A 12,696-nucleotide genomic window follows, 5' to 3' on the forward strand; every position below is an offset into this window, starting at 1 on the left:
GTAGATAACCTCTGCTGTTTCACCATTAAGTGTTCCAGTTGCTGCAGTATCTTTTAAGCATATACCTATTTTGGGATGAATCTTTCCAGAGGGGAACCTTACTGATGGTTTTTGGGTTTTGTCTGCATGTGATGTTGGGGTCCTCCTGAGACCTGCAGCCTATTAAATCTTATACGAGACAAATTGTGAGATTTTCTTCTACGTAGGATCTTTGGTGTTAATATGGATCTCCTAAATGTCTCGCTTTCATCATACAGTGGTACCTCAAGAACTTAATTCGTTCTGGAGGTCTGTTCTTAACCTGAAACTGTCTTACCCTGAAGCACCACTTTAGATAATGAGGCCTCCTGCTGCCGCCGCACCGCCAGAGCACGATTTCTGTTCTTATCCTGAAGCAAAGTTCTTAACCTGAAGCATGATTTCTGGGTTAGTGGAATCGGTAACCTGAAGCATATGTAACCTGAAGCGTATGTAACCTGAGGTACCACTATATTAATGAACAGTTTGCGGCTGTCTGGGTGCTTGCAGATGGGAGTTTAATGTGGGATTGATCTGCAAAAGTTTTTCACACTGCCCACAAGACATTTGCTCCTCAGCAGAGCACAAACTACTTGGTTGTTGTTTTTTTGGTGCTGCAAATGATATGAGCACGTCTGTTTCCACCAGCCACCACCTAATAATGTATTGACAGAATGCCCAAATTTCAATAACCTAATTCAGTCTCAAGATCTCTACACAGTACATATGAGGTATTACCTGCTCACATACTTCCTGTAAATATGGACTTCCTCCTCTGGGAATTGCAGGCTTCAGTCGACAGATGCATTAAATTTATGAAACACCACATAACATAAAATTATCTAGGTGCTGTACAGAATAAAAGATCACAATAAAATCAAAGTAAATTTAAGAAGCAACCAGCATAAAACCCCAAATGTAAAGCCACCATGCTGAGGTAGCAGATGCAGCACAGAACTGAAACAGCCATCAAATACACTAAAACCATCAATAATGCGGGTGGTGCTGTGGTCTAAACCACTGAGCCTAGGGCTTGCAGATCAGAAGGTTGGCGGTTCGAATCCCTGCGATGGGGTGAGCTCCTGTTGTTTGGTCCCTGCTCCTGCCAACCTAGCAGTTCGGAAGCACATCAAAGTGCAAGTAGATAAATAGGTACCGCTCCGGCGGGAAGGTAAACGGTGTTTCTGTGCGCTGCTCTGGTTAGCCAGAAGCGGCTTAGTCATGCTGGCCACATGACCCGGAAGCTGTCTGTGGACAAACTCGGCCTATAGAGCGAAATGAGCGCCGCAACCCCAGAGTCGTCCATGACTGGACCTAACGGTCAGGGGTACCTTTACCTAATCTTTAAAAGCCTGGGAGAACAGAACCTTCCTTCCCCCAAAAGACAACAGTGTGCACACCAGGTGACTTCCCAAAGAGAGCATTCCATAACCATGGAGCCATCACCGAAAAGGCCCCCTCTCCTGCAGATTTTCCCCACCAAAAAGCAGAACAGAGCTTTTGCACAGTTGCAACCACACAGCCCCATACACCCCCACCCACTCTAGTGGTTTATATCCTGTTATGTCAAAAATTGGGCTTTAAAAAAAGGGAGATGACAGCAATCTTGCATTTGCCACTTCACCTTAGATTGTGAAATTGGTTCCAGGTGTAAGAAAATGGGCTGGTTTAGCTTTTATGCGGGGGGGGGGAGTACTATGAAATAAACTATATAGATATGAAATAAACTATATAGATTGATGGGTGTCAATCATGCACGTAGCCAGGATTTTTGTGGGTGGGGCAAGACTTTTGTTACAGGGGCAGAACTGACATGATTGATCAGTTACCGTATTTTTCGCTCTATAACATGCACCAGACCATAACACGCACGTAGTTTTTAGAGGAGGAAAACAAGAAAAACAATATTCTAAACGAAATAGTGGATATATGATTTTTGTGGTTCATGCTGTGGCCACAGACATGTGATCTTACAGTGAGTTTGGAGTTTGGAGTAGCCCAATGCAAAAATCCTGAGGATCCATGTGGATCCATGCTTTGTAACCACGGAGGAGGGAAGGAAGGGGAACCATGGATCTGCTCACGACTGCAGCAGATCCCCCCCGCCACCCGCAGGCATTTGCTCCATAACACGCACAGACATTTCCCCTTACTTTCTAGGAGGAAAAAAGTGAGTGTTATGGTGCAAAAAATACGGTAGTTAAGTATTTCTATTGTTTTACTTGATCATAATACCCAGGGTGGGGGGGACACGTTACAAGCCAGGGGTGCCAATTTAAATAAAATAAGCCCCGCCCCACATAATCACATTACACCGCGCACACACCATGTGAATGGCAAGTCCCATCAACTTTGGGAGTCCCCCTCAAATATTTTATTGGGGGGGGGGTGGCCCCTAGGAGTTGGCTCCTATGTTATACGCTTTGAACAGGCAACAGTTGTCCATTTCCAGCAGAGAAATGCAGTGATGCAGCTGGGTAGCTCAGTAGGTTAGTGCATGGCACCGATATTGCCAAAGTTGCAGGTTTGATCCTCCGTATGGGACAACTATAATTCCTGCATTGCAGGGGGTGATCCACAAGGTCCCTTCCAACTCTGCAATTCTATGATGGGGGAAACAACGCATAGAATTTCTAGCTGTCGATACAAGTTGTAGCATGAGTTTTATAAATCATTTAAAGTGTCAACACAAAGAGAAGTTATTAATATTGCAGTTGTTGTATAAGGGATTATGATTACCGGAATGGAACGGAAATTAGTAAGATTTTGGAATGCAGAAATAAAGAAAACCATCAATTCCAGCAACCGGGGTGGGGGTGGGGCAACCTTATTTAAAGTACAGTGGTACCTCGGGTTAAGTACTTAATTTGTTCCGGAGGTCCATTCTTAACCTGAAACTGTTCTTAACCTGAAGCACCACTTTAGCTAACGGGGCCTCCTGCTGCTGCCGCACCGCTGGAGCCCGATTTCTGTTCTCATCCAGAAGCAAAGTTCTTAACCTGAAGCACTATTTCTGGGTTAGCCGAGTGTGTAACCTGAAGCATATGTAACCCGAGGTACCACTGTATATAATTCGGTATTTGAACGATTGGTATTAGTAATTGTATTATAAATCATAGCTGTCAACTTCTCCCTTTTCTTGCGAGGAATCCTATTCGGAATAAGGGAATTTCCCTTAAAAAAAGGGAACAGTTGACACCTATGCTATAAATTGGTATTGTTATAATGAGGCTTTTATTGGATTGTAATTGGGAACTAATAAAAATGATTATCAAAGATAAAGTCGTAGCAGGATTCCCCCCCCGCCCCTTTCTTTCCCCCCAAGGCCTCTCAGCCTTCTTCTAACACGTGTCAGCCTCCTGGGCGCGCGTCCGTGGGAATGGAATCGCGCCAATCTCCACCCCGCCCCCAGCTAAGAGCAGCCATTGCTGGCTTCCCCCACGCCACCCGCTCCTCCCCTGTCCTCGCATCGCCCTTTCCCACGTGCGGCGAGCGAGTCACGCTGAGCCGCGCCCCTTGGGGCACATGGCTGCCCCTCGCTAAGCCTGCGCCGCCGGGGCGGATCTGCGCCCGCAGCGCCAGGGGAGATTAGCGCCGCCGCCGCCGCCGCCCCGGCCTGCCCGGGGTAGCCCCGAGCGGGAGGCCGAGCAGCCGGAGGGCTCAGCCCGGCCGCGTCCTGCCCTGGCTGGGCTTGCACGCAAGGAGCAGCGGCTTGGCAGATGGGACTCCGGGCGCCGCACGTGCGCTTCTCCGCAGCTGATCGGAGTTGGGGAGGTCGCGCCTCTCGCTGCGGGTGGATCAAGGGAAGAGAGGATTGAGGCCAGCTAAAGCTTAATCTCTCTTTTCCTCCCTCGAGGTCGGACCGAAGTTTTACAGAAATAAAGCCCCAACCTCGCCAGATTTAAGGGCCGCCAGCGACCTCCCTTGTTGTTGCTTTGTTGTGGTGGTGTTGTCGTAAGAGCCAGATCCTAGGGCCTGAGGTCCCTGTATTTATATTTATATTATTTATATTTATACCCTGCCCTCTCCAGCCAAGACCGGGCTCAGGGCGGCTAACAACCAATAATACAATGGTACCTCAGGTTACATATGCTTCAGGTTACATACGCTTCAGGTTACAGACTCTGCTAACCCAGAAATAGTGCTTCAGGTTAAGAACTTTGCTTCAGGATGAGAATAGAAATTGTGCTCCGGCGGCACGGCAGCAGTGGGAGGCTCCATTAGCTAAAGTGGTGCTTCAGGTTAAGTACAGTTTCAGGTTAAGAACGAACCTCCGGAACGAATTAAGTACTTAACCCGAGGTACCACTGTAAAAACAAGTTGATTAAAATACAATTTAAAAAACAAGGTTAAAATACAACATTAAAACGTTAGGATGCAGCCTCTTCACAGGAGGAGAAAGGAAAAAGAAAGAGGGGGAGAGAATCTCTGCAAAAACCCTTACGACCCCCCATAAAATATTTGAGGGGGCTGTGCCCCCCCCCAAGTTGATGGGCATCGCCATTCAAATGGTGTGTGATCGATTATGCAGAGGGGGCTTACCTGCCCCCCCCATATTTTATTCATGTTGGCACCCCAGGTGGTTGTGATTAGGAGAAGGAAAACTCCGATCCTAAACCTGCTTTGCAGGATATGTTCAAGAGAAGAAAACGCTAGTAGTAGTAAATCTGGAGTGCAATTCCTAAGACAGTTGGATGGCGACTTGTACGCCTCCTTCCAGCAACTCCTGCAGCCAAGCTGGTGTCAAACATATTCTGCTTTCCTTTGGACCACAGCGATTGGCAGCCCAGGACTTCCATATAAACTGCCCAGGCTTGTGCCAGGCTGTGCTAACACACAGAGCAGTTTAACTTCACCCCCGGAGGTGCACTCCATTGTCTCTCAAGACAGACGGATGCCAACAAAATCATTATTATTATTAATTAAATTTGTGTACTGCCCTTCATCCGTAGATGACGAACAGGAGGTCACTGGGATTAAGGCTGGCTTCCAATTTCCTGCCTGATGTGTGAGGCGAAGTTGAGTGAAGCTCCCATAGCTCTGTTTATTCAGAATAAAGAGATGGGTGCTGGGTACGGAGTGGTCAAAAGCATACAAGCAGAGCTGGCCCAGCTGTTAGGCAGGGTGAGGCCGCTGCCTCAGGTGGCAGAAGCCCTCTACAGGTGCCCTGCCTGCACCATCGGCGCCAATTTTGGGCAAGGTCATATCTATTTGGGGCGAGACCACCACGATCGTGCCTGAAATTGGTGCTGCTGGTACCCAAGGTGGAAAATCCCGCAATCCATTTTCTGGCATTAAACATATTACTACATATTTGTGTTATTAATATTATTTAATCTAACATCAATTTGCCTTTTCATGACACCCAAAACCAGCTTTTTTTTTTTTTTTTTTATAAATTTTTTATTGCGTTTCTTTCCATAATTTTATAGATTCCACACAACACAGAAACAGTAAATACAAGAAACAATTTTTTTTTTTTTTTAACAAAAAAGGAAAAAAAAAAGAGAGGTTATAAATCCACTTTCAATAAATCCCTGTTTGGACTTCCCCACACCTTCTGGCTCTGCGTTCTTTAAATTAACAATGTCAGCAATTTGTTACCTTATTTCATACCTTATTGTAACTTTCAGTTGTTATGTATCTAAATTCAGTGTATTATGTCTCAATTTTAAAACCATTAAAATAAACATAACATGTTTGATTCAAATTATCTCATTTTCTCTTTTATCACTTATTTTACCATTTACTTAACCATATTTGCTAAAGCATAGCATTTCCTAATCGTGCACTATCTTAAGATTCATACAGCTTATAATATTTTTGCAAATAGTCTTTAAATTTTTTCCAGTCCACCTGAATTGCTTCTTCGTCCAGATCTCGGATTCTGCCGGTCAATTCAGCTATTTCCATGTAATCCATCAACTGCGTCTGCCATTCCTCCAGCGTGGGCAAATCTTGTGTCTTCCAGCTCTTTGCAATGAGTATTCTTGCTGCTGTGCTAGCATACATAAACAAAGTTCTGTCCTTCCTTGACACTCTCTGGTCCACCATGCCCAGCAGGAAGGCCTCTGGTTTCTTGGGGAAGGTATACCTAAATACCTTTTTCAATTCGTTATAAATCATTTCCCAGAAGGCCTTCACTTTTGGGCAGGTCCACCAGAGATGAAAAAAGGTCCCCTCTGCCTCCTTACATTTCCTGTGCCCATTTTATCATGGCAGATTTAACTATCTCATCCTGTGTGTTCCACATAAGCAGCAAGTTATACATTCTCGACAAAGTCTTGGTCTTTGGTTCTAACAATTCTGTCTCTAATTTCGATTTTTCCACCTGGAAACCAACTTTTTTATCCAATTTAAAAACCTCTTGAATTTGAGCATAATGTAACCAATCTCGCACCTTGTTTTTCAGTTTATCCTGGCTCTGCAGCTTCCAGTTGTCTCCAATTTTTTCAATTAATTCCCAATATTTCGGCCAGTAGGCCTCCATATTGGGTCTTTTTCGAGCCTTAGCCTCCACCGGTGATAACCACCTCGGGGTTTTACTCTCTAATAAGTCTTTGTATTTCATCCAGACTGCAAAAATTGCTTTTCTAACAATGTGGTTTTTGAACAATTTATGAACTTTAACCTTGTCATACCATAGGTATGCATGCCAACCAAAGGTATTGTCAAAACCTTCCAGATCTAGGACATCGGTGTTTTCCAGCAAAAACCAATCTTTCAACCAGCAGAAGGCTGCCGCCTCATAGTACAACCTCAAGTCCGGCAGGGCAAACCCCCCTCTTTCTTTCGAATCAGTTAATATTTTAAACTTTATTCGGGGCTTTTTGCCCTGCCAAACAAACCTGGATATATCCCTCTGCCATTTTCCAAAACATTCCACTCTGTCCACGATCTGTAGGGTTTGAAACAAAAACAACATTTTCGGCAAAACATTCATTTTTATGGCTGCGATTCTTCCCAACAAGGAAAGTTTCAATCTTGACCAAATTTCTAAGTCCTTTTTGACTTCCAACCAACATTTCTCATAGTTATCTTTAAATAAATTCAAATTTCTGGAAGACAAATAGATCCCTAGGTATTTCACTTTTTTAACCACATTTAATTCTGTTTCCCTCTGAAACCCCTCTGCTTCAGTAGGTGTCAAGTTCTTGGTCAGAACCTTAGTTTTTTGTTTGTTCAACTTAAATCCCGCAACCCGACCAAACTCGGATATAAGTTCTAAAACCCTTTTAGTACTGGGTTCTGGCTCCTGTAATGTCAGAACTAAGTCATCTGCAAAAGCTTTCAGTTTATATTGTTTCACTCCGACCTCTATCCCTTGTACCAACCGGTCCTCCCTTATCATGTTCAGTAGCACCTCCAGGACCGAAATAAATAAAAGAGGGGATAGAGGGCACCCTTGTCGTGTCCCTTTTTCGATTTTAAATTCCTCCGTCACCACATTGTTCACTATTAATTTAGCTTTCTGCTCCGAATAAATTGCTTCTATTCCATTTTCAAACCCCCGTCCCACTCCCATCCCTTCCAAGTTTTTCTTCATAAACATCCAAGATATGTTGTCAAATGCTTTCTCCGCATCAATAAAAATTAACACCGCCCTTGTGTTCCTATTGGTTTGTAAAAGCTCCAAAATGTCAATGATGTTTCTGGTGTTTTCATATAAGTGTCTACCAGGGAGAAAGCCTGCTTGGTCTTTATGAATTACTTCGTTTAAAATCTTTTTAAGTCTATTTGCCAAAATGTCTGCAAATATTTTATAATCCACATTCAGGAGTGAGATGGGACGATAGTTCTTAAGCTGAGTCTTTTCAGATTCTGTCTTAGGTATCAATGTGATGAAAGCTTCTTTCCACGTTTCTGGTGCCCTCTTCCCATCCATAATCTGGTTACATACCTCTAACAAAGGTTGTGTCAAATAGTCCTTCAAAGTCTTATAATATTTGGAGGTAAGTCCATCCGGGCCTGGAGATTTGCCTAGTTGCATATTCTGGATGGCACCTTCAATTTCCTGTGAAGTTATTTTAGAATTCAAGATTGATCTTTTATCTTGAGTTATTTTTGATAGTCCATTTATCTTTAAAAATTGGTCTATCTCAAGTTCTTTCTGAGGCCCCTGTGCATAGAGTTCTTTAAAATATCTGTGGAAGCACTTCCTGATTTCTTCTGGTTTCTGCACCGTTCTTCCTTCAATCTCTAGATTTGTAACTGTATTTAGCTTTTGTCTTTTTTTCAGCTGCCAAGCTAGCAGCTTTCCACATTTATTTGCTGATTCAAACGATCTTTGCTTCATCTGTTTAATTTTCCATTCAATCTCTTGATTTATCAGTTTAGAATATTGTGCTTGATGGAATTTGATTTCTCTCAGCACCTCCTTTGACTTTGGTTTGGTTCTCAATTTTTTCTCTCCTTGATGTATTTTCTCCAATATTTTATCCTTTTTTCCATTCCAGAGCTTTTTCTTAATTGTATTCTGTTGTATCAGAAACCCTCTCATAACAGCTTTGCTTGTGTCCCAGATCATTCTTTTTTCTACTGTAGTATTCAGGTTTATCTCAAAATAGTCCTTTAGTGTTTTTTGGGCCTTTTTCACAATCTCTTGATCTCTTAGTAAGGTGTCATTCATTCTCCATCTGAAGGAGCCGGATTGAATTAGTCTAAGTTCTAATTTCAGAGCATTGTGGTCGGAACATGTTTTTGGGCAGATTTCCACCTTTCTGGTCTTGGGTGCCAACCCTCTAGTCATCCAGATTTGGTCGATCCTTGTCCAAGACAGGTGGGCCTCAGAGAAGAAAGTTCCTTCTTTACCTAGGGGGTTCTTTGTCCTCCATATGTCAATCAGATCCAAATTGTCAGTCAGTTCAAAAAAGGTTTTAGGCAGTCTGCCATCTGATGTTAAATTTTGGCTTTGAGACTTATCCATATATGTAGACACCACTCCATTCATATCTCCCATCATTATGATGTTAGCATAGTCCATATAGTCCAGTAAAATCTCATGCAGCTTCTTGAAAAATTCTGATTTCCCGTCGTTTGGCGCGTATATTCCTAATATCAAAATTTTTTCTCCTTGCGTCTGAATTTCAATCGCCAAAATTCTTCCTTGTTCATCCTTAAATAAAAATTTTGGTGCCAGGCTCTCCTTAGCATATATCACCAAACCTCTTTTCTTAACCTTATCTGATGAAATAAATTCTTGGCCTAATCTTTTATTTACCAAAACTTTTCTGTGGAGCCTGGTTACATGAGTTTCTTGTAAACAAATAATGTCCAATTGTTCTTTCTTCAATCCAAAACCAGCTTTTAACCAGTTAGTGAGACAGGATTTACCCTTACAGAAGCGTTGCTGTCAATGTGCTGATGACACACAGCTCTACGTCTCCTTTATACTGCAGGTGAGGCAGTAGATGTGTTAGACCAGCATCTAGCCTCTGTAATGGACTGGATGAGAGCCAAGAAACTGAAGCTCAACCCAGGTAAGACCCTGAGGCACAGTCAGTGGATGGTTCCCTGTTCCGGGCAGGGTTGCATTCTGCCTAAAGGATGTTTGTTTTAAATTATTGTATGTATATGCCTTTTACAATGCAAGTCTCTTTGAGGCATTTTACGTAGAAGATGGCCCATGCAGATGACAATAACATAGATTGCTGGGAAGTAAGTCTCATTGGTATCAACCAGATTTACTCCCAGGTCAGAATGATTGCAGTTATACAGCCACATTTATGCTGAAGCAAGTCCCATGTTGTTCAGTGGGACTTACTCCTGAGTAAGGGTGCCTCAAATGACAGCCCTCACATCGTAAAGATAAAGGTAAAGGGACCCCTGACCATTAGGTCCAGTCGTGGCCGACTCTGGGGTTGCAGCGCTCATCTTGCTTTATTGGCCGAGGGAGCCGGCGTACAGCTAGCATGTGGCTAGCATGACTAAGCCGCTTCTGACAAACCAGAGCAGCGCACGGAAACGCTGTTTACCTTCCCACCGGAGTAGTACCTATTTATCTACTTTTACTTTGACGTGCTTTCAAACTGCTAGGTGGGCAGGAGCAGGGACTGAGCAATGGGAGCTTACCCCATCATGGGGATTCGAACCGCCGACCTTCTGATCAGCAAGTCCTAGGCTCTGTGGTTTAACCCACAGCGCCACCCACATCCCATCCTCACATCATACTTAATAATAATAAGTACTTAAAATTTCTAAGCATTGCAAAGAGATTAACAGATAAAACAATCCTTGCCAGCAGGCTGACAATCTAATGGATATGCTATAAAAGGAAAAAGGGCTGAGGAGGGTAGAGGAAAGCAAACATTAGAGCAGTGCTCTTTTCTGACAGCAAGCACATATTCTGCAGCTGCTCCTTCTCTTGCTTGGATGAGGCAGAATGATCTTCGCCTTGTTCTTCCTGGAATCCCTACAGCTTCCACAAGCCTCTTGTTGATGGATTCGGCTGAGCTGCGACCTCTGTTTGCTCCTGTTCTTTATTTTTAAACCCATCCACAGAGCATGTAACAAGTCGTGTAACAAAACATTGCATCTCCTTTTGTCTATATCTGAAAGGATGGTGACTCTTTGCCTTCTACTTATTTAGCCAAACGTAATGGTTCCATGCAGGAATCTGGGTCACCCAGAGAGGTGGGGGTGGGGAGTGGAAGGGAAGCAGAGAGTTAGGGTTTCTGGGCCACCTATGTGTGTGTGGTGCTTTTTTTGTGAACTGCCACAAACAGCAAGCAGGGGCTCAGCTGGTTCTGGGTTGCCATTTATCAACTGCTCAATCCCTTCTTTTCTTCCCTGGGATCCTTCAAAGTCCGCGAAGGTTTCTTTTTAGATGAATTGCTGTCTGGCAAGACAGCCAGGGGAGGCCTTGAACAAGACATAATCATACAAACTTCTAATAGCTTCTGCATTAAAACTGGTGACACACTTTACTCTTGCATCCCGAAAAGGCTTATGTAAGAGGAGAACTTCTTGGCAAAGGGGACCAGCTCTTGGACAGTGTTGAAGTAAATCCTTGTGCAAGTGCAATGGGACTTTCACCCTCTTTCCTCCTTCCCCTTGCACACGCTGTCTCCAGATCTGCTCCATAGAAGCGGGGGTAAACCCAGAACAGATTTAGGGGGTGCCTGGGAGAACAAGGGGTGCTGTTGAACAAGCAGAAATCATTTTGCTGAAGCAACACTAGCTTTAGTGATACACTGCACACCATCCCTTATGTAGCTGCATGGATCACTGTTCTGGACTCAGAAAGAGCATGATAGCAAAGGCTTCTGAGACCCCGAGACCCTGGAGAGCGGCTGCCAATCAGCTGCAGCCAATACTGGGCTGGATGGACAAAAAGCCTGACGCGGGATAAGGAAGCTTCCTTATTTTGCTTTAGGTGTCCCTGCTGATTGGCATGCCTAGAACAGCAACTCACACAGAGATGAAACAGAGAACAGTTTGTATCCTCTGAGGGTATGTAATTCTGCTGCAGCTCTTGTAGTGGGTGCGATGGGATGTTTTCATCACACTCAGGGCGGAAGAGACAGCGATTCTGCAGACTGAAGCAGTCGAGTGGGCACATATGGCAATCTTGCAAGTAAACCGGTCCCTAATTGTTAAGGGCTTTATATACTAATGGGATGCGGGTGGCGCTGTGGGTTAAACCACAGAGCCTAGGGCTTGCCGATCAGAAGGTTGGCAGTTCGAATCCCCGCGATGGGGTGAGCTCCCGTTGCTCGGTCCCTGCTTCTGCCAACCTAGGCGTTCGAAAGCACGCCAAAGTGCAAGTAGATAAATAGGTACCGCTCCGGCGGGAAGGTAAACGGCATTTCCGTGCGCTGCTCTGGTTCGCCAGAAGCGGCTTAGTCATGCTGGCCACATGACCCGGAAGCTGTACGCCGGCTCCCTCGGCCAATAAAGCGAGATGAGCGCCGCAACCCCAGAGTCGGTCACGACTGGACCTAATGGTTACCAGAGGATGCAAGCTGCAAATTGAGCCTTCTTTGCAGCCACACAGTAGGCAGATTATGTGCTCCAACCTGTGGCGGCTTCAGAGCAAGACTGAGACTTCTCCATTGGAGAAGCATCCATGTGCCGTCTTCTTCTGCGCATGCGCAATACCTAGAGATGGTTTGTGACTGCACAGTGCCATGAAGTGCGGCCTTGGGAAGTTCTCCTGCACAAGCCCCATCGGAATGTAAGCCATGACTGTTTTTCTCTCCCATTCATCAAATCCCTTTATAAAGCTATCAGACCTGGTGGCGGTCAAATCTGATTTCATCCACTTTGCTGAAATGAATGGGAGGCCTCCCATTTTCTTAACCGCTTCTATTCTCGGGGATTGGGCAGGAGGGCTTCCCTGAGAACTGTGACTGATCAGATCTGGATCTCCCACTCTGCCATGGGCACTGCTGCCTCAACTCGCTGCATAGTAGGACCTTCTCTGCTCTTACAGTCTTCAGGATGCCTTGCGTGGCCCTGTCCTAAACCTTCACGGACTTCTCTTGTGCTATAAAGACTTTCCCCCCAGCAAGGCCATTGACTGATATTATTCTGGCGCAATGCTTGATCAAATGTTCTCAGGTGCTCACATCGGGACCCAGAACACAAACTCTATTTTTCAGAGCAGAACAAACTTTTAGGAGAAAAAGACTCGAGTAAATTAAATTGTCAGCTTCCCGTTCCAGCTCTCTTAACTTC

The 12,696-nt window shown here is 44.6% G+C and overlaps 1 protein-coding gene across 4 annotated transcripts in view; it reads left to right on the forward strand.

The window, feature by feature from the left end:
* Window positions 1-12,696, forward strand: part of LOC308470924 (nuclear receptor subfamily 1 group D member 1-like) — a 58,919-nt gene that overhangs the window by 2,989 nt on the left and 43,234 nt on the right. For 3 of the 4 annotated variants that reach the window (XM_080994624.1, XM_080994627.1, XM_080994625.1), the window contains exon 2: window positions 9,417-9,497. The exons of the other annotated variant lie outside the window; for it this stretch is intronic. In XM_080994624.1, coding sequence (XP_080850750.1) covers window positions 9,417-9,497 — 81 coding nt within the window. The remainder of the gene's footprint in view (window positions 1-9,416; window positions 9,498-12,696) is intronic. 4 annotated transcript variants of the gene reach the window in all.

The sequence above is a fragment of the Podarcis pityusensis genome, assembly GCF_964106645.2.
Source record: "Podarcis pityusensis genome assembly, chromosome: 2".
NCBI lineage: Eukaryota > Metazoa > Chordata > Lepidosauria > Squamata > Lacertidae > Podarcis > Podarcis pityusensis.